Here is a 22,509-nt window from a genome sequence, read left to right on the forward strand (position 1 = left end):
TTATTTCTTATAATTACATGTGAATCTACAATTATCTGAAGTGAATTAATATGACTTTCTATTTCCATAAGCACTTATTAAGTATTTGACAATTTCTGGAAGGTTAAATGTATTCTATATTTTTATTTCAATTAGATGTGAATAAATGGTATCAGAATTTCTTATAGATAAAGTCAATCAGTCCTCTGTTATAAAGAGCTAAAATTGTTTTCAAAGCTTCCCAGAGCAAAACAGAGACACTTATTTACCAGAAGATATTGATCTGAAACCGTAATTCTCCTCTCTGAATGTTGAAGGAAATAACCAAAGTGATCCAGCAAGACCTCTGGGATAAGAACCAGCCTACAAATATTCAGTGCTCTCTCTCCTTCTCTCTCTCTCTCTTTCTTAATTGAAAAGCTGGAGCCCCATCACCCATCAACACAGAAACTGCCTTAGATCGATTTTGGAAGGCAAATATTTCAAGTGCACATTTTATAGGTTACTGACTGAAATAAATTGTCTGAAAATGTCTATCACTGTGATCATTCTTATTCATAAAGATTGAATATTTGTGACTAAAATGAAAATACATTCATTTAAAGCTAGTTACCATTAGGCATCCATCAGGAATGAAGCCGGAAGCCAATTCAGCCACACATCAGAGGGCTCCTGGACCTACAAATCATGTCACGTACACAATGGCTCCTTGCTCTTACACTGGGAACACTGTAGGCCAAGGATCCATGACTTCAACACTGCACATATGTGGCTGTTATTTAGAACTCTCTGAGGTATAGATTTACATTACCATCTGCCATGTCAGTTGCTGTTTACATCTGTCTTAAAAGGGGGGTTGGGTGTAATCAATTAAAGTGCTCATAGAAAGCCCTGGAAAAAACACCACCACAACAACCTGAACTTCGGAGAAGTACATGTCTATCCAAAGGGGAAATAAAGAATTCATACTCTCTTCTCTCTTTGAAAATGTTCCCTTTGAACTTGGGAAATTGTGACGAGAGTGTTTTAAAATTCCTAACACTGTTCAGCTTCTCTGAAGGCCCCCAGAAATAATCTCAACTTTTTATGCTTTAAAGTTAATTTAATGATACATGAGACGATAAGATGTTTAAACTTTTGCTCTGCAAAAGACTCTGCTAAAAGTTTGAAAAGATAAGCTATAGACTGGGAGAAAACATTTGCAAAAATGTATTTCTGGTAAAGAAGGATTAGTATCTAGAATATATAAAGAATTTTCAAAACTCGACAGTAAAAAAATAAAAGCAAACAATCTAATTAGAAAAGTGGGTGAAACACATGAAGACACATTTCACCAAAGAAACATACAGATGGCAAACAAGCACATGGAAAGACGTTTAACATTGTTACTCAACAGGGGAATGCAAGCAAAACCATAATGAGACAATGCTACACACCTATCAGAATGACTTTTAAAAAATTAAACACCGAATGCTGACAAGTATGTGGAGAAACTGAATCACTCATAAATGGCTGGTGGAAATATGAAATGGTGTAGCCACTCTGGAAAACAGTTTGGCTGTTTCTTATAAAATTAAACTTGCAATTGCCATATGAGCCAGGAATTTCACTCCTGTGCTTTATTACAGATAAATGAACACTTATGTTCACACAAAAGCCTGTACATCAATTTTCATAACAGATTTATTTGTAATAGCCAAATACCAGGTACAATCCCGATGTCCTACAACAGGTGAATGGTTAAACTTTGGTGCATACCGTGGAACGCTACTCAGTGATGAAAAGGAACAAATTACTGATACATGAAAAAACTTGGATGAATCACCAGGAACAATGCTGAGTTAAAAACAAACAAACAAAAATAAAACTCAAAAAATTACATACTGTACAGTTCCAGCTACATAACATTTTTGAAATGACAAAATTATAGAAATAGAGAGCAGGCTAGTGGTTGCCGAGGTTAAGGAGTGGGTAAGGGCAGGAAGAGTGTGGGGGGGGAGGGAGGAGGGGCCAACGTGAGGCAGGCTTGCGATGACGGGACTGTTCTGTATCTTGACTGTATCCATATCAGTACACTGGTTGAGATATTGTACTATAGTTTTGCAAGATGGTAACACTGAAGGAATTATTTAAAGGCTACAGGTGATTTCTCTGTATTATTTTTTATAAAAAATATTTTTTTTATTTTTTATAATATTATTTTATTATTTTTTGGATAACTACAGTTATCCAAAAAAATAAAAGTTTAATTTTAAAAAAGAATTGAGAAGTCTAGGAAGAAAGCATATTCTTTCCACCTAAGTTTGGAGATGAAGATGCCACTAACCTGTCGGCCAACAAGGCTGCTGGTAAGAGGATAAAGCAGGCAGTTTGGAACTGAGAGCTGCTTTTAGGGACTTTGCCTCAGCATGCAGGCGTTTCCCTTCCTAGCCAAGAGCATTACCTTTTGGCAGCCTTCATCTCTGTCCTAGAGCTTCCAATAAGGACCAAGACAAGGTGGATCAAACAGGGAAGGCTACTCTCTACTGATTCACTACCACGGCATTTGAAGAAATTCTAACCCTTGGGGTCAACCTCAGGATGAATTTATTATTATGAGTTCTTGTTCTATTACTGAGATGCTGGCAAATGTCAAGGAGGCATCGACCAACTCAATACTGGGAACTAACTGGTAGTTGAGGCCAATGAGGAGCTTCTTAGGACCTGCACAGCCTGCACCTTAAGGAAGGAAAGAAAACAACATGCATGGAAAGCGCTCAGACCTCTTCTGGGAGAATCCATTTCTTGGGCAGTATTGGTGGGTGGCCTCCTGATTACCCTCAGGGATCTCAAGTCCTTCCAGCCTATGCTGATCCCTACCTGATCTCCCAGACTGACCTCCATGCTCTTGATGCCCAACCCAGTGACTACAAACTTCTGTTCCTCCAATCAACATAGGACATTTCCTCCAGTGAGCGAACGGGAAACATGGACCCTTCCTCTCCATCGGACAGCACGTCACCTCCCGCACAACTTGCTTAAATACCCTTGGACCCTAAGCCTTTCTTGGAGTGCATGTGGATTCCTAAGACTAGAACATTTGGTTTAGTTCCTTTGAAGGAGCAAATGTTTCCTGCCCTCCATACCCCACCTATATGGTGAGGGCTGCATTCTTTGTTGTGTTTTATTTCTTTCTAAAATGCTCTCACTGGCGAGCAGGGCTGTAAAGTGGTTAAGAGCATGGACTCGAACATTCAATGCCCAGTTCAAACCCTAGCCTCACCCTTTACTAGCAGTGAGAACTTGGGCCCCAGATTTCACATCAGTGGGATGGGCACGATAACAGCAGCTTATCTTGCAACGCTGTTAAGAGGGTTGAAGAGTTGATATGTGTAAAGAGGAGGGCCTGGCACGTGGGAAGCCTTATGTAAATGTCAGCGATTGCTACTATTATTCGTCTTCTCATCAGGATACTACTCGAAGAGGCAACAGTGGTGAGTGAGAGTACTCTGAATTTAAATTCAAATGGATTTGAGGGTCAGAATTAGCTATGGCACCTTTGGGGCAAGTCACTTAATCTCTCTGTGCCTAAACTTCCATATGTGCAAAGCCAGGCCAAAAAAATCTTACTGCATAAGGTTGTTATGGGGACTAAAGGACCTAGCTTGTTTGTCTGGACCACTCCAGCCTTGCACAGCAGACCCTCAAAGCACTACTCTGTGCATTGTTTTTGTAATGGACAATTATTACGGCAGGGAGCAGTGGCCACGAGATGAGTCCTCTTTGCCTCTCCATCCCCCTTGCCCTGGCGCCTGAGAAACAGAGCATCCCCATGGCAACAGCGGCAGCTGGTCCCTTGATAAGAGGAGCTGAAGCCGGGCAGCAGCAGCCACTGCCACTGAGGAGCCGGCCCAGCTTCAGAGAGGAAACACTTCCTCCCCATCACTTGCCTTCTCATCTCAGCACCTGCACTGACTGGTAAGTGCTTCGGATTTTTACTCTGAGAACTTTTATGGTGAGAAAAGTAAGCTTCCAATAAGTTACAGCTCTTTTGTGGTTGCTGGGACAAAGAAGGCTGCAGCTGGTGGTACAGGGGGCATGGGAGATGGCGATGCTTTCTGGAGTGAGACTAAGCCGGAATTAGATGGGGAGCTGGGAACGTCACCACTTGCAAGTCATTTTTTCCAAGGGAGGTGGACTCCTGAGTTCTGTAAGAACCAGAGTCCCCGCAAATTAAATTGCGAAGTTTCATAATGAACACAGGAATATCTGCGTATTCACACAGCAGTGTAGGGAGGCTTATCTTCCAAGGCTGAGGACAGTGTCCTAATCAAAAAAAACCTCTCTGTCCTACTTCGAGGAAGAGTCATTCCTCGAGGAATACTGCAAATTTAGGCCTTCTAAATGAACAAATTTGATTTAAAAACGTGGTACTTTTAACCTGAATTCAGTCCTCAGGTTAAAAAAAGATTTGACAAAAGATATGAATTTTTACATAAGCAGAGACTACTTTAACCAGACACCACATTGGGCTGTGGACATAACCTTCTAACTTTTTATTCCATCAAGTAAATCCAGGTCTGACTAATTTGGGGAAATTCTTTAGAATACCACATGACTCGGCTAAGTGTCAGCTCGCTCCTGAGAATCAGTATTAGCATGTTCCCAAGGCCTGGAAATGGGTGTTCTGCAGTTGGTTTGTACCTTGGATTGTTCTTATCTCATCATTAGCTTCAGAAAAGGCCAGAGATGGGACAAGGAAATGGTTCCAATGGTTCAATTTAGATGTACATGTTGTAATTCCAAGCAGAGGACTAAAAGAGCAAAGAAAGCAACTGACATTCTTAAAATGGTAGCATGTGCTGGGATCTGGGCTGGGAGCTTGACACACATTGTACTGTTAATACTCTCAACAACCCTGGAGAAGAGCCACTATCGTGCCCATTTCACAGATGTGGAAACTAAGTTTCCAAGAGGACATATAACTTTCCCAAGTTTACCCAGCTAGAGAGTGGGACAAGCAACCAAGCCTTCGTTTCTACCTTATATCACCTCACAGCACCAAATGCTTACAGTCAGTGAGGAATTTTCTGTGAATTAAACTACATATTCTAACACCCAACTGAGAAATCTACTCAGTGTTAAGAGAAAGGACAAAATGCCCAGAGCAGCTTCTGACCTTAAAGTGAACTGACCAATCTTCTTTAGCTGCAGAAATAGTACTACTATCCTCCTGAAATAGGAACCAGCTCTGAGCTAGTGGAGACAGGCTCCCTCAAAGGTGTCCTCGGCCTTAGCAGGTTGCTCTGGCGTTCCTGTCCTGCAACTTAGCCAGCTTCCTTCCCTGGCATCCAGCTCCCTGGACCTTTCCTCTCTTGTTCTCAAAAGAGAAAGAGACCTTTGTCATTAATAACCCCTGTGTGTTGTGACATCAGTTAATGTATCTCCTCTCTCAGTGGTATTTGTGTTTACAAGTGTCTCTCTGAGAAAAGGAATGTAAGAATTACCAAGAGGAATTGCAAGAGTTTAGCGTCAGGATCCTGAAAACCTCCTCAAACCCCTGAAATGCCATCACCTGGTCTCTTGTACATGCTACAACAATACATCCACATTCTTTCAAACAACAATGAGAAAAGTAATACAGACCCACAGCTCTTTCTTCTCTAATGGAAAAATCTGAAAACCAAAAGTTTTTGTTGTTGTTAGGTTCAACATATATTCATTTGGTAGCTAAACCTGACATGAAAGGTATGAATCATTTTGCAGGCTTTATTTATGTGATATAGTGTGAATATTCATATTTTTGCTACAGAAGTAATGTCTGTGATTGTGGAGCTTCCTGAGACTCCTCTGGAGGTGTTACATAATAAAAATATCCTGATTTCCACCATACATGTGGCCCCAGGCTTTTCAGGAGAGGTTGGGAGGGCCAATACTGACAGTCACAGTGGTGGTCCCAGTCGCCACTATGTGAGTATTCAAATTCAGAGACCACACTGAACCAATAAACGGCAAGAGAATGCTAAAGGATCACAAATCTTTGACTAGAAAATAGTTTATAAAATACCCACAAAGCATCTCTTCAGTCCCTAGCCCTTTGGTTGGAATCTGAAGACCCAGGGTAGCAGGTGTTTAGGTACGAAAGAAAGAGCTGATTCTTCAGAAATTTCCCATATTACAGCGAACTGCTGAGGGAGATGATGAAACATTCCCTGGGCAGCATGACAAAAGCAACATCCATATGCTGTGCTTGGGGTGGAGACTGAATTAAAGAGAGAAATGCATGGGCAGAGTCAGGAATACGAAGTAGAAATATTCCATTTCCCAGTTCAAGAATTAGACTAGCTCCTGACTTACAATGGCTCAATTATCCTGAGCACCCCTTCTCACTGAGGATAGAAATGCAGAGGGGGTCGGGAGACGGGGTCATCTTATACTAAGATTCAACAGGCAGATAAAATGACGATCATTAATAAGGTAATGCTAAACTCCAAATACCTCTCTCCTCCGTGTAATCGTTCCTTTCTCTGTGTGAAGGTTTTTTTTTTTTTTTTTTTTTACAGCCAAGAAGACCGTAGTGACATCATCCATAGTAAAAGTAGCTTCTAATCCCATGGGCAAAATGCATCCCTGCCCAGCATGGAATATTTTTGTAAAGTAAAATCCCAAATGTGAAAATCATCTCTCAGCCTCCTAGTAAACAGAGGCTTAACCATCATTTTTTCCCTCACACTGATTTAAAATAGTGATGTGTGCCCCATAGCATACTAGGTGCTACCTTGGGGAGGAGGCATGTGTCAGTTTTGTGACTAATCACCAGGTACGCTTACCTTGTCCGTGTCAGTTTTGTGACTCATCACCAGGTACGCTTACCTTGTCTGTAGACTTCTGACACTTGCACAGTTCGTCTCTCAAGGGCAGCCTCCTTTCTCTCAAGTCCAGTACTGTGAAAGCCAATTTGCTCAGATGGTGGCTGGCTGTCCCATGGGTCAGCATCTAGATGAAAATGAAAAAGTCAATGATTTTTAGAATTGTTCAGTTCGTCAGCTGGTCTTCATTAGCCAGCTATCTAGTAAGGTATAGACAATGTTACATGACTGACATTTACTCAATACCTACAATGTGCAAAGCACATAGCTACTATTTAATCGTCCTAGTAACTCTGGGATAGTTACTATTAAGTCTATTTTACAGATAAGAAAACTGAGGCTAAGAATGGGGGCAGAGAGGACCATATGTCCCCGGGTACCAGTCTGTGGGTGCACCAGGAAGACGCTCGCCTTGGCAAATTCTACCACAGCAGCAATAGACTGTAGGTAGAAAGGGCAAAAACGATTATATTGCACTTGGGCTCCATCTACCCTCACTACATCATGACGATTTAGCCACTTCATCAAAGTATTACTGCTTTTAGGTAAAGAGCTGAAACTTAACCTAGATCTATTTGACTTGAAAGCTCAGATTCAAATTAAATAAACCAGCTATTGAGCACATAGGAGCAGCCATATGATCCAAGTACAAAAAACAGCTTACATTATGTTGGAGAGAAGGAGAGGGGTACTCCTGCCAGAGAGGACCTAGAGTAGAATGTAAGAGGCCTGAGTTCGAATGATGACTCTGACTCTAAGTATGTAACTAATTGAAGGTCATTTTTTTTTTTTTTTTTTGCGGTACGCGGGCCTCTCACTGTTGTGGCCTCTCCCGTTGCGGAGCACAGGCTCCGGACGCTCAGGCTCAGCGGCCATGGCTCATGGGCCCAGCCGCTCCGCGGCACGTGGGATCTTCCCGGACCGGGGCACGAACCTGTGCCCCCTGCATCGGCAGGTGAACTCTCAACCACTGTGCCACCAGGGAAGCCCCTAACGTAGGTCGTTTTAAGCTCTTTGAGTCTCAGTTTCTTCTTCTAGAGAATGAATATTTTAACTAGTTCCTGCATGGGGTGATGTTTAGCACAATGTCTATGACAGGGCCCATGACTTTCTGCCCAAAGAGATGAAAGATTGAGTAGGTACACAGGCCATATCTGAATGACTTTGCCTCCAGACCCCAACAATAACACTGAGCCCACTCATCCTGAATGATGGTCCCATAGCTTTTCTCTTCACACAAGCAGGTAGGGGCAGGCCACCCAAGTTAATAGCGTACTTCCTTATGGTCCCAGGGAGTTGGCAGTCTCTATACAAACACTAAAAACAATGGTCTGAATTGATTTCTGCTGAAGTCACTCAGTGAAGTCAGTCTGCTCAGAATGACACTAAAAGCTGGCTCAAGTAATCCGTTAATGGCTCCATCTGCTACACAATGATCTCAGCTTGTAGGAGGAGAGGCCCTCTAGCCTTCCCAGAGAACATTGGCTTATTCCTCAGAAGACAACTGAGGTGAACTAATTCAGTGAGCTTGAAACGTTAACACAATTGGTCTGTGTGTTCCTCTGCATGGCAGTGATCCAAGAATCTCAAGAAAAAAGGACCACTTGGGTCATTTTAATCTTATTCCTCTCCAACCATTCTTGCTATGGTAGGACATGAGTAATAAATTATCTAAAAGAAACAGAATATAGGCAGACTCTAATGAAGATTTCCTATAAATCTCAACTAATGCATTTCTCATTCAGACCTGACACATGTCCATTCTGAATTTCTACTCCTTCTGGACAATGGCTACAACTAATAGCTCTGAAAAATTCAATGGATTTGCGGTTTAGGAAAAATGGGCTATGGGGGGAGGAGGAAGAGGAAACAGATTTGCTATAATGTCAGAAATCTCTAGGGAGAAAATAATAAAGATCCATTTCAAGACCTAGATTTTTTCCTACCACGTCTCTACGACTGTTGTAATACGGATAGGGAAGAAGTCTCATTACTTCATAGTTATAAGCATGTAATGGTAGAAAACCAGAAGCCTGTTTCAATTTCGATTCAAAGGAACCACAGTTTTAAGAGTCTTGGGTCTCTAGTGGAATCTTCAGAAATGGAGACGGATCCAAGCTTTGCTATTTAATAGATGTGTGACTAAATAAATTAATTAGATGTTCTGATCCTCAGTTTCCTCACCTGTGAAGTAGGCATAATCTTACTTTGCAGAACTCAACGGAAAAAAATACAGGCAAGGTTTAATCAAGATTTTCTGTAACTCCCAGCTAACTCTTTTCTAATTCAGACTTTACAAGAGTTCATTCTTGAAACTCCCACAGTGCTTCTGAAAGACAGCAAATATTGAACATTTGATACGTGACAATTACTGATAATCCGTGTGTGTGTGTGTGTGTGTGTGTGTGTGTGATTCATTTATTTTGGCTTAAATCTTAAGTTTGGAGCTTCTAGTAGCTAAGTAGAAGAAGCAGACTTTAAAAATAGGATTGAATTGAGAACATAGTAGTAAGTGCTCAGTAGATATACTTATTTAATAAGTGAGTGAATAAACAGAAGAGGTACTAATGGACTTGTTTCTATACTTCTGTGGTGCTGGAGAAGAAATCCACACACGGGCCCTCCTTTGATGATGTCCACTGAGCAAATGCAGCCACTGGAGCTCTCAGAAGACAGACTGGACAAGCTTGACCCTCGTTGTGGCCACTTAGGTAAATGCTCCAGTGTGAATGTCAATGGTGAAAGTCAGAAAGGGGGCATCTCTGCCATTCAGTTTGCAAGCAAGTCAGAGGGAGGCACCCTGAAACCTGATAGTTTGTGACTTTTGATGACAGCCAACACCAGATGGACGGGCAAATAGCCATGGGTCTGTGGGGTCTGCCATGTAAATATTAGCTGAAGCACTGTAGAGAAGTTCATTAGAATTAAAAAAAGAGGGGAGAGGCATTGTCCTCTTTTTTGGGTCTGACAGAGTCGCAGGCAGAGCATTTTTGAGGCAATAAATGGAATGTGACATTATAGCTTGTTTCCAGTACTTCCCGGCACACTTACACCCCATGTGCAGTGCCAATAAAATATTTCAAATATCTCTCTTTGCCTATCAAGACAGAATTTTAAATAGCCTTTTTCTGCTTTATTGTCAATCTGTTTCCTTTCCAGAACTGACTTTTTGCATAACATTTGTAATGAAAATACCAGAAACATTTCTGCCTCTACCCATTTCTAAAAATGAGACACTCAGACTTTTGATGGATGGGCCTTTTGCATATTCATAGCCTTTGTTTATGCCTCGCCTGGTTATGACTCCCCTTGCCTCTCCCCTCTCCCCATTTACCATCAAGATATTTTATATTCAGGATTTCTCCAAAAATGGGAAAAAAGGCAATTGAAGTAAAAGTCAAAATTGAAGGAAATGTCTTGCTCTTTATACGGTGCCCTGAATCACTTCTTGGGGTTGAACGGTGACACATGGCTGGTCCATAGCCAGCCTGTACTTCCAGAGACCCCACAGCTGGGCATCACCCATTCTGAGCCACTTTAATTGATTCAACAAATGTCTATGGTATGTATAATATGGGGGGAAATGAACTGTGCTCTGTGGTAATAAATTTTTAAAATTACATTTTCCGCCCGGCATTAAGATACATAGACTCAAGAGCCTGGGTTTAATCCTGATGCCATAACCTGCCAGCAGTGGAATCTTCAGCCTTTTAGCTGGCCTTCTAAACCTCAGTTTCCTCATCTGCAAGTTCGGGATAATTGTACCTTTCCTCGTGGGCATGGTGTGAGAACTAAATGAGATAATATATTCAGGATGGTGTGAATATTTAACATCTGGTAAAACACAGGCATTGACGAATCAGGAAAGGTGTTGGTCCAACCCACACACTAAAATGAGGTGAAATCACCTAGTACATAAGTAGTACTCAATAAAGCCCCCTTCTCATCTCCGTTTTTGCATGCATGTAAACATAAAATCATATAGTCCAATGCCTTACACATAGTACAATTTCAATCAATGCTTATTAAATTGAAATGATTGGATGAAATTATTAAAATCTCCTAGATAAAAGGAACTATTTATTACTATTAAATATGGCTGAAGAATGATGCTGCTGGTTTTTTGGTTATATATTATGATTTTCTGATGAGGCAGGCATAATGATATACAGTTACTAAATATTTCTGATAGTCAGTTCCTCACACGTATTGGGTTTTCTAAAACAAAGGATCATCCAGATATAACATCCAATAGACCATAAGTAACTTGGAAGCAAGGGCCATTTCTTACTTTTCTTTTTAGTCCTAGCTCAATGCCGGCATATACAGTAGAGGTTTAATCAATGTTTGTTGAATAAATAAATGAATGAATGACACAGGTTATGTCTAGACCCACAAAAGTGAAGTGAAAAGGTTTGGCACATTTAATCCACAATATTTTAAAGAAAGTGACCTGAATATTTTCATAAACAAAAGAAAGAGAAAGAGAGGGAGGGAGGGAGGGATTAAAAAAATCCAATTACTCTCTGAATTTCCCCAACATCATTCATAGTTGTAAATCTAGCTGGACAGTATCCAGGCCATAGTGAGTTTCCAGAGAGACAAATAGCTTCACTGCCTTGCACCTTCTTTGAATCCTAACGGGATAGCTCCTTATCCATAATATGTTTGAGTTCATTCTTTCAAGCATACATTCAACAAATATTTATTCATTGTTGCTAAGGAGATAAAACACAGGACACCTGTCATAAAAGAAGGCCAAGAAGATATGCATAAGTAATCATTAGATCACCCTTTAAAGGTGTTAACATGAGTAAAAATGCTGTGGATACTTAGAAAATGAGAAAGGACACCCAGGACTAGGGTTAATAAGAAAAGACAATGATGGGGTGGGAGTGGGCTTTCCTCTGAGCCTTGGGGAAAGTATTGGGGGTAAGCAATGGCCAGAGTGAACACTTTTGAGGATATGAAATATATCAAATGTATAAAATGCTTTACCATCCTTAACAAATTTAGTTATCTCTCTCTCTCCCTTTCTCTCTCTTTCTCTCTCTTTCTCTCTCTTCTCTCTCTCTTCTCTCTCTCTCTCTCTCACACACACACCGATTTAATATTATCCTCACCTTAAAATTTGAGAGAATATTAAAGTTCCTAGAAATTAAGTCCGCCCCCCAAAAAAAAGGAAAAAAAAAAGAAATTATGGCCTATGTTCTCAGAACTAACAAGAAACTGAGTCAGGATTTGAACTTAGATCAGTCTAACTCTACTTATTTATCCATTCAGCAAGCATTTATTGGTGGGAGAGGCAATTAAGAATAACGTTATCAAAAGGATATATAATCTTTAATCTCCAAAAAGGTTCTATCTAAAGCAGGAGATAAATCATTATGGAATGAACAAATGCTAGAACAGTGACAGAGGAGCTCAAAGGACAGCAACATAAACCAAAGCACAGAGGAGTAAAATGGAACGGAGAGAATACTTTAATGGGCAAGGGGTGATCAGATCGAATTAATTACATACAATGACATCTGATGGACATGATGTAGAATCCAGGCTTCAAAAGCTCTGGTGAGGTAATGCAGGGGACTGAGGAAAATAAAGAGATGAATAAGAAGATGTGAGGACCTGGGGTTAGGATGGGCAAATAGAATTGCAAAGCCAGGGGGCAGGGTAAAGACCAATGCTGATATACACACTACTATATATAAAATAGATAATCAACAAGGACCTACTACTGTATAGCACAGGGAACTCTACTCACTACTCTGTAATAACCTATATGGGGAAAGAATCTGAAAAAGAATAGATACATGTATATGTATAACTGAATCACTTTGCTGGACACCTGAAACTAACACAACATTGTAAATCAACTATACTCCAATATAAAATAAAAATTTTTTAGAAAGACCAATGATGCAGTGTAAGTGTGAATCACTGGTGTGACTTGGCCAGTCATAGAAATGAAGGCAGTGAGGAACAGACTGAGAACCCAACTACAAAACCAAAGAGAGCCTAAGGCACCATACCGGCACTTGGGCTCTCCAAAGAGAATAAGGCTTGAGCAAAGGAAATTGGGAAGGAGCATTTGACACCTGTTCTCCCATCAGAAATGTTAACTTAAACCCACTCTGTGCCTTGCTTAACTATATTTTAAAATTCCTCTTTGCCTTGATTATCCATCCCATTTAAGCTCTCTCCATTTGGAATTTTACAGAATTGTAGTTTTATTACATGATTTATGCATGTAAAGTCTGCTGTAGAAGAGGCCACAATAAATAAACACTTTTCTTTTTCAGACCAAACGACTTCTACTCCTATCATCAGGTATAATTGGAATCCAACCAGTCCATGACTGGACACTTATGTAATATTCTTTTTTTCTTTGCGTCTTGTCAAAATCAGATGACCTTTCAGACCAGTTTATTAAGGACTGTGATCTCAAAAAGAAGCCAAGAAAAGGGAAAAATGTACAAGTCACCCTGAATGTTGAGTCAGACCAGAAAAAACCAAGGAGAAAAGATACACCGGCCCTGCACATCCCACCTTTCATACCAGGTAATGGACAATGAGGTCAGTTTGCACATCTGTAAAAGGGAACTGATTGCCTCTAGATCACATTGGTCTTACAAATTTTTCCTTAAATATCTGGAGGTTTTTAAGTCATTGTTACAATCTCTACATTTGTCTTAGTTACGATAAGGCCAGCCATTATAACATATATATATATATAGTCCAAAATATTAGTGGATAACACAATACAAGTTTACTTTTCCCTCATCAGTGGAAGTTGGGGGCGGGAGAGGCAGGCTGTGCTCCAAACAGTCCCACAGGGACTCGAGTCGATGGACGTCAGCACTACACGGTTTCTAAAGTCACTGCAGGCATCCAGTAGGCCCAGGGCAGACAGAGTGGAGAACTGGCAAGCCTGCAAGTGGCACACACACTTCCTTCCGTCACAACCCTCACCCGACTGCAAGGGAGGCAGAGAAATGCAGCCCAGCTGTGTGCCCAGAAGAGCAAAACAGTCTGGTGAACAGCTAACGAGTCTCTATAACAACCGTGCGTGTGGCATGTGACACTCTCTTGTTTCCAAACGTTTTATTTCCTTTACCTCTTCCCTCCAGGCCATTTATTTAATGTCCTCTCTATTCACAACCCACTCAGGGGGATACAAAACAAATAGAACACAGAGCATTCTGAAAAGGAACTTCCTTTCAGTTTTATAAGAAATAAGAGAAACACATAAACAGCTGAAATACACAGCAAGAAGTAACATCATAACGGAGGTCCTCAGATAAGGACCCTGGGAGCTCAGTGTGGGCAGTGAATTTGGACAGTTTTATAGAGGAGGCTGTTTTTAGAGAGTTTTCTCCATTCTACAGATGGAGAAAACTCTCACGCGTAGAAGAGAGGAGAGTAGGCAGGTAGGTGGAAGTAGAGGGCTAATTAAGTCAGTGAAGAGTGTAGCCCGTGGCTTATGGAACAGCAAAGGCCCCATCGCTCTAATGGGGGTGGACTTTGGCAGCAGACAGACCTGGGCTCCATTCCTCAGGCACAGGTCTTTGCCTCACTCTCCTCAGCGAGTGGACGGTGGTAGTAATATTAAATTACTCAGGGTTTTGTGAGGCTAAAATGAAATCAGACATGTAAAATCCTTTGCACAAGTGATGTTCCCTAGTGTAGCCTCAGTAGATACTAATTCTTATTTTAAAGAAACTGCTTTGATTAAGATGTTTGAAAAGATCTATTGACTACCATCACCAGGTGTATGTGCAAATATGGATGCATGTATTTGACCCTGTTTCTCCCTCTGTTCCCCTAATTATGCAGGTGTGCTTTCAGAACAATTAATTAAAAGATACGATGTCCAAGAGAGACATCCAAAAGGCAAAATGAATCCAGCTCTTCATAATACTGACCTGGAACAGAAAAAGCCACGGAGAAAAGACACACCTGCCCTGCACGTGTCCCCCTTTGCAGCAGGTAAAAGAGCTGGTGCAGGGCATTTTCAGGGGGTGATGGAAACAGGTCAAGAGCCTTACCATCTGGAGGTGCCAGAGGCATGGCCTTTGTCTTGGCCCAGCAATCTGTGTCTCAAAGAAGTGCCCAGGGGTGGAGCAGCATTTACAGCTGCCTTTCAGGTTTACCTTCATTGGCCGCTCCCCTGGGGCTGACTTGGAGCTGGGTGAGGATCAGAGCATAACTCATGCTTCAGCAGAACTGGTCGAATTCACTGAGCCAATGAAATAGAAATGTCAGTGGGTCCTTGAAAAGAGTTTAAATACCCTCCTCCCCAGGCTTCCAGGAATCTTGCCTTCTATGGCTGACAGCTGAGTCTCTCAAGACACCTGGATATATTTACCAAATCCTCAAAGGAAGAGAAAGAGAGAGCGAAAGGGAGAGAAAGAGAGCTGCAGAAATCATGATAGCTCTCTTAATATGTGTCAAATCAAACCAAAATATCTTGCTGAACTATGTGCACAACCCCACGTTATAGGGCAGGGCAGCCAGCATGTGAGGTATAGTCTTGTCCCTGAGAATTTTATGTACAAGTTGGGGAGAAAGACACATACAATCACAGTTAGAGTATAAGACGGAGTGCGTGTTTGTTTTCTATAGTAGTTGGGGGTGGGAGAATGGCTGAAGAGAAAATATGCTAATGTTTATTGACACCCTACTTAATGTTAGCTACTGAGTTTACATGTCTTGTGGATTTTCAAAAATCAGCTGAATAACACAATAACTATTATCTCACTTTACAGATAAAAGAAATTGAGAGAGAATTTAAGTAACTTAGCTACTCTAAAGTCTTCTGTTGATGAAATTGATGGATGGATGGCTGATGGGCTAATTGATGATGGGATGATTAGAACGATTGATGAATGGATCAAATTATGCTCACGTTCAAACACTGTCACATGACAGAGCTGAGGCTCCCGTCCAGGTCTGTCTCATCTGTGAGCAGTTTTTCATCGCACCATGCTATGGTTTGGACTGGTAGCATTTTAGCAATCCCGAAGGGACACTTGGGAGGAGATGAGATTTAGTCATTATTATAAAACTGTATTTTCCCATTATTGCATCCAATAACAAAATTGAAAGACGGCTCAGAACACATCATGAAAAGACAGTCAGGGGAGCAGACAGGGGTACTGACCTCTGAGAAGAGCCAGGCAAGGAGGAATGGAGCATGAGGAAGCACCTGTCTGGAGAAATGGACCAAGGACCAGTTGGGAGGGTCTGACCCTGCCTCGGCCATGTTTCTCATAGGTTACATGCATCCCTTCCTACACTGACCCTTCAACCCACCACACGTTTCCTCCAAGCTCTGCCTCTGCCCCACTTCTAGTCACCTTTTAAGACTCAGCCAGCTTGAAGTCTCTGCCAACAGACCCCTCCAAGGCCAAAATGAATACTTTTTATTCTGAACTAGCTCTGTATTAGAGCTGGGCATGCAAATACCAAGACTTGGCCCTCCCTTTTAGTATCGTCCTTATTCTTTTTGTTGCTGTTGTGGTAGCTGTTATTTAAATTGACTTACATCAAAGACTTTTTCGATGAAGTCATGAGAATTGGCCTGGGATTGCCCTGTGTTGCTGGTATTCACCTTGATATCTGGTCCACTCCCTCCTATATAGCCGTGCTCAATAAGTATCTGTTCATTAGATATTCCATTTGGCAATCATGGCTAAGCAGTTTCAGGTTCTCCATTAGGAGACTGATTATTTTCTGCTCATTCTTGTATTTGTTTTTATTGAAGTCCTTCTAGGGGAAGACTTAGTAGAGGAACAAAAATACTGACGGTCAGAGAGTTACCTTAGTACACAGCACTGAACGTGGGCTTTGGAGTCAGACAGGTGTAGGTTTGATCTCTGGTTCTGCTCCATTCTAGCTTTGTGACCTTGGGAAACAGACCCTAAGAGCCTCCTTCCTTTCATCCATCTCTGAAAGGAGAACCATAAAATCTGTCTCTCAAGGTTGTTAACACAATTAAATAAAGTATATAAAGCACCTAGCACAGTTCCTGGCTTATTGAAAGTCCTCAATAAATGTTAGTTCACCTTTAACTCTTTTCAAACTTATATTCTTTTTTTTTAACATCTTTATTGGAGTATAATTGCTTTACAGTAGTGTATTAGTTTCTGTTTTATAACAAAGTGAATCAGCTATACATATACATATATCCCCATATCCCCTCCCTCTTGCATCTCGCTCCCACCCTCCCTATCCCACCCCTCTAGGTGGTCACAAAGCACCAAGCTGATCTCCCTGTGCTATGCGGCTGCTTCCCACTAGCTATCTATTTCACGTTTGTAGTGTATATATGTCCATGCCACTCTCTCACTTCGTCCCAGCTTACCCTTCCCCCTCCCCGTGTCCTCAAGAACCTTATATTCTTTGAGATAAGTTAAATCATTTCTAAAGGTGAGAATTTTTCTAGTCACAGTATTTTACCTCTCCACAGAACCCTGCTGATTCAAGGAACTTCCTAAACTGTTAAGCTCTATTTCTCTGGGAATGAAGGCTGCTTACGTCCCAATATCGACATCCTAAGACAGCAGCTTCCCGGACAAATAAAAAATGTTTATCAAACAGTGCAAAGTACACAAGAGTTGGAGCAGTGGCCTGTATACATTATGGAATTCATTGAATCAGCAAATCTTTGGGTTGCAAGTATGTGCAATTATAGATAGTGTTCTATGATTCTAGCTTTCATTAGCATATTAGCTGAAGTACTTTATTTTTGAAGAGCCTTTTAGTATCTAAAGATTTGGCAGTAATCGAAATGCTAGTTAGGCTGATAAGAATAGAGCCTTCAGCAGAGGTTCAGAGAGACACACTGGTTCTAATAAGGATTTGAGAGGAACTCATAGGAAAATGCACTCCAGAGACATCTCCTCTCATTAGCCCTTGGCAAGTGAAGGCTGGACAGGGATTCACTCTCTTCTTTAAATCTCTAGCTAACTACCTTCATTCCCTGAGGTTAATGAGCTTCTCTGACAGCTTCCAACCATCAGACAACTCCTCTGAGCAGTGAGGAGGCATCTCGGGCTTCCTTGCCAGCCCAAGCTTTGCTCTCAATGTGACCCACAGTTGCCAGGGCCAAGGAACTGCAGGGCAGGGAGCACTGGTTTGGGATTGGTCAGATCTGCGTAGCCGAGACCTGCTTAAGAAGCAGTGAAGTCTTCAGTTGAGGTCTGTGGCAAAAGGAACTGGAGAAAGTAATGAATAATGAGGCTGCAAGCATTGAAGAGAAACTTCCTGAAAAATTGGCCTATGAGCTGTGAACACTTGGAGATCAAAGCTCAATATGGTGCTTGTAGAAAGGAGCCTGATGTGTCCTTTGAAAGTGACATCTCTTCTGTCCTGCCGGGAATAGAGCGCTCTCTCTGGTGTGGTTTACCAGAAGTGGTGGTGTCTTAGCCCTGGCTGCCTTAGATCTGCACACACCTGTAATGCAGGTGACTGGCTTTAGATGGTGCTCTGGCGGGGATCATGGCCTAAACAGCTTGCTGCAGGGCTAATTGACCCTTTAGAGACCTTGGACTAACAGCTTTGGCCTTAAAAACACATCAAGCTCTAAGAAGCAACCAAGTGCCCCTAAACTCTTCTACATAGAGAGTGGAAGGGAAAGAAGTGACATTTTTCTAAATCCTTACTATATTCCAAGTCTTGTGCTAGATGTTAGAATATCCTTTGAGAATCTCATAGTTTGGTAAGGAGACGGATGTCTTGTCCAGTGATTCCTACAATGTGTAAAGTACTTTAACAGCGGTTCATGTAAGGTGTGATTGAAGCATAAAAGAATGTTGGGCTAAATCTATCTTGGCGGAATCACCCCCTGTGGGAGATACAAATTATGCTTCCTCCAGTTTTACAGACGAATAAACTGAGGCTCAGACAGGTTACGTGACCTGCTCCAAGTTCAGTGGCCAATGAAGGGAAAGCTTTCTGGCTCTAGAGCACATTTCTCCAATAATACACCTCTGCTTATACAGGAAAATGTGAGGATCAGGACTGGGTTAAATCAGATAGACTAGTGTTTGTTAAATCTCATTCAAATGACCAAAGGCAATGATATGAAGCATCAGGGATAAGCACACAGTGATGACATATACATGCTACTGATTTAAGCCTCATCCTAAGCAATGATATCCATGAAATCAAGATTCTGATAAACTACCATATATTTTTTCATTATAAGACATTAAAATGAATGCTTAATTATGCTAATATAAATTCTAGTTCACCTCCACTTGAAAGTATCTCCTGTGTCCCTGTGGAAAACCTAGCCCACTTTGGGAAGGGCTGACCTTGTGATTTAACAGCCTCCTCCTTTCCCTGAAATCCCAGGCTTTTTTTTTTTTTTGGCCCAGATGCTTGTACAACTAGGTGTCAAGGATACTTAAAATAACCAGAAAGTTGACTAGGATCTGGGAATTTAAAGGCTCCTGTCCACATTGAACCCACCCAAATTTGGTGTAATGTGAAGAAATATCAAGGATGGAAGGATTGTTTGCTTGGGGGTCTCAGCATAGCTAATTCTATGTTCTTCTATCAAGATAGCCTTAATTCTAAATTAAAATCCAAACCTCTGTGCAACTGGTATAAGAGAAAATATCTCCCACTCTGCTTCATAAGTGATTTATGCAAAAGCCTTATTTTCAGCCAGACTCTTGAAATTGTTTTTCTCCTCCAATAAATATCAGCTAATTGGTAAAGAACCCATATGAACAGACTAGGGACTGAATCAAATGAATAATCATTAAGATCAACACATAGTTTTCATCAATTTGCCACTGTTGAATGGAGTCCAGTGTTGTAGAAAGGCCTCTCGTGGTGCACAGCTTTCCTCCCTCAAGTTTAGATCTTTATGAAATGCTTCATGAACAGAAAGGTCTCTAATTCTGAGAAGGGTGGGGAGTGATTCAAGGCACTGGTGGGCAAACAAAGCTGACTGACTGGAGTGGGATGACAGAAACCATGGAGGACTGGCCCTGAATCACAGCTCCCTTTCCTTTTATTAAAACAACCGATTTCACAATTCACAGGATGAGCAGAACCATCCAGACCTCCTTGGATAGTTTTTTCTGGGCTGATCAGTCCAGAAAATGGTGCTCAGGTTTCTGAATTCCACAGACTAGTAAACTTTTAAAAACAAGATATTGTGAGCCTAACACAGGGATAGCAACTTCGAATTTTTCCTAGTAAGGATACTGACAAAACAACCATCTAACACCCGTAAAATTTCATAAAAGAAAGGATATTTTAATCCCCCAAATAAGAAAAAGAATCATCTCAAAATAAAGGACAGAATTGTAGCCATATAGCTGTATGAAAAAAATTCACTGCATTTTCCTTATTTTCTCGTTTTGCTCTAAACCACATAAAATTTATCATCTACCAGCACTGACATTCAGAAACAGCATGTTCAGAGTCTCAGCTCAATATTTTCCCCAGATGTTAGTAAAATATGTTTAGTTTGACTTCATGAGGCTTACCAGTTCTTTTCAAAGGGAAAATAAACTAGCAAATTGTGAAAGGAGAGGAAGAACTGAGTTGCTCATGGCTGTAGCACTGTGCTAAGAATTATTACATACTTCTCATCTAGTTGTCACAATAACCCTTAATATAAATATTAATGCCCTCATTTTACATACCAGAAAACTTAGGTCTGAAGGTGTTATCTGGCCCAACACAGATTAAGTGAGTGGCAAAATGAGTCCAAAGCAGTTAGGCTCCAAAATCCATATGCTTCCATCCTACTGCTGTAAGCTTAAACGTAGAATGTAGAGAAGGGGGTGAAAGTTGCCTCTGACTCCTAGGTTGAGCATCTCTTATAACCATAACGGTGTTCTCACTCAGCCACAGCTCCTCTGGGAAGGCCACATAAGGCCCCTCAGTTCCCTCTCTGTTGGCACCTTTAGCAGTTAGCTTTGCAGACATTCAAACGTTTCTGCGTCGCCATGCTCCTGTGTACTGTCTATGCTGTTAAGGTCGTCTAATATTTTAATTAGAGGCACTTAATTGCAGATCTGTGCTTTGTTTTGCAGGTGTAACACTGCTCAGGGACGAGAGACCCAAAGTGATCATGGAAGATGATGAAAAAGATGGTGACAAATAGCTATTTAAAGATATTTCCCCTGAGACCACCTGTAAATAGGTTAGATTGGTTCCCTATGGCGACCTAGAAAAAGTAGACTTGTTTCTGCTCTCATTTTGTCATAGTCTCCCTTTAAGATCCAGACACATTTTCCCCAGGAGGCATACTATATCAGATTGCCAGTCACCTCTTTGTCTTCCTCTTCTTTTTTTGAATCTAGTTTCTATTCCCACTTCTTGAATTTTCATTGTCTGATGCAGTGGAAAGGAAGCAGATCATCCTAACTTGGGAGATAACAGGGAAAGCTTTAGTGCTCAGCATCTGCATCTTCTGGATCAATTCGTGGAACAAAGAGCGTGGATCACATGGGAAGCCTTTACTTCTTGGCTTATGCTGCTGGGCGGGACTTGACTTCACATCATCCAAATACTAGTTCAGGTTGGGGCTCCCTGTTGCCAGTTAGGGAAATGAGAATGTTTGGGTTCTAACTCACTGATTGCTTTGGAGAACATGGTCTTTTATCTCTTTTATCCTTTCTTAAGAGTCCAAGTGTCTCTTGTGACATACCTAACTAAGACCCTTGTAACTGATACCCTAAAAGTGAATATGTGAGCTGGGGGAGTCAACCCAACCAACCATGCCTTGACTGAAAACACCACAGGTAGAGGGTGCTGGTCTATCTGGGAAGCTTAGCAATATACCCTATTTATTTCTTAAAATGTTTCTTAACTATGTTGTCCTGAAATTTTGTGAGCTGTGTCACAAATGACCATTACTAATGATAGGTATAATACCAATGTTTGTGATGAATTTACTTTTTAAAAACTTAATTAAGATCAATGGAAGGCCATTCCTATACTTTTAGCAATCTCATTTATTTAGACCCCAATATGCTTTCTTGGATGCGAGGGAAAGATGTGGCATTAGCTAGTAAGCAGGAGTCTATGTATGACCCCTGCCCCAGCCTGCCGTCTGTGAGTGCCATGAGAAGGTTTTGCACGAGGGCCTCATCTATCAGGTGATGGACATGGGGAAAAACGAAAGCTGTCGTTCAAAGGTATAAAGGTGGATATTCAAACAGATCCTGCCTAAGTGATAATTTGGAAGCTCTGTATACACCCTGACTCCAATAGTTTGTTAATCCCTTCTGTCTTTCTGTCCTTCTCACAAATGTGGAAAAGATACAGGACCCTGCTGGTAATAAAGATGCTTCTGGTAATAAGATGCATTGCTATGTCTGGGTGCATTTCTCCTAAAAATACCCTATTTTACACTTATAAAGACCCTATATTACACTTATAAAGAGAAGAGGTTGCAAAAGAGACTCAAGGATTGTTTTGTTTGTTTTTGACCCACAGAGGTTTAAAAATGTTTGAATCAACATTAATATTTAATAATCTAATCAGGAGAATTTACATAAAATCCTAGATTTCCAGATTCTCTTGAGAAACCATCTCAAGGTCTGGCAACCTGAGCCTGATTTAGAAGCATGGCGACCATCAGCGGGCACTGAGCACCAGATGCCCTTTTAGGAGAAATATACATTCTCCAGCTCTCCATCTGCCCCACCTG

The 22,509-nt window shown here is 41.2% G+C and overlaps 1 protein-coding gene across 2 annotated transcripts; it reads left to right on the plus strand.

The window, feature by feature from the left end:
• Positions 1–9,456: 9,456 nt before the first annotated feature.
• PPP1R17 (protein phosphatase 1 regulatory subunit 17) lies at positions 9,457–20,958 on the plus strand (the record flags this gene model as incomplete). Of its 2 annotated transcripts, XM_082631848.1 has the most annotated exons (4): positions 9,457–9,538; positions 13,236–13,388; positions 14,664–14,816; positions 20,888–20,958. In XM_082631848.1, 4 exons carry the CDS (start codon positions 9,457–9,459, stop codon positions 20,956–20,958), a joined length of 459 nt encoding a protein of 152 aa, XP_082487974.1. The 2 variants fall into 2 exon arrangements, with proteins under 2 accessions (XP_082487974.1, XP_082487975.1); XM_082631849.1 differs by lacking the exon at positions 13,236–13,388.
• Positions 20,959–22,509: the final 1,551 nt, after the last annotated feature.

Source organism: Mesoplodon mirus, assembly GCF_964341445.2.
Source record: "Mesoplodon mirus genome assembly, chromosome: 9".
Classification (NCBI taxonomy): Eukaryota; Metazoa; Chordata; class Mammalia; order Artiodactyla; family Ziphiidae; genus Mesoplodon; species Mesoplodon mirus.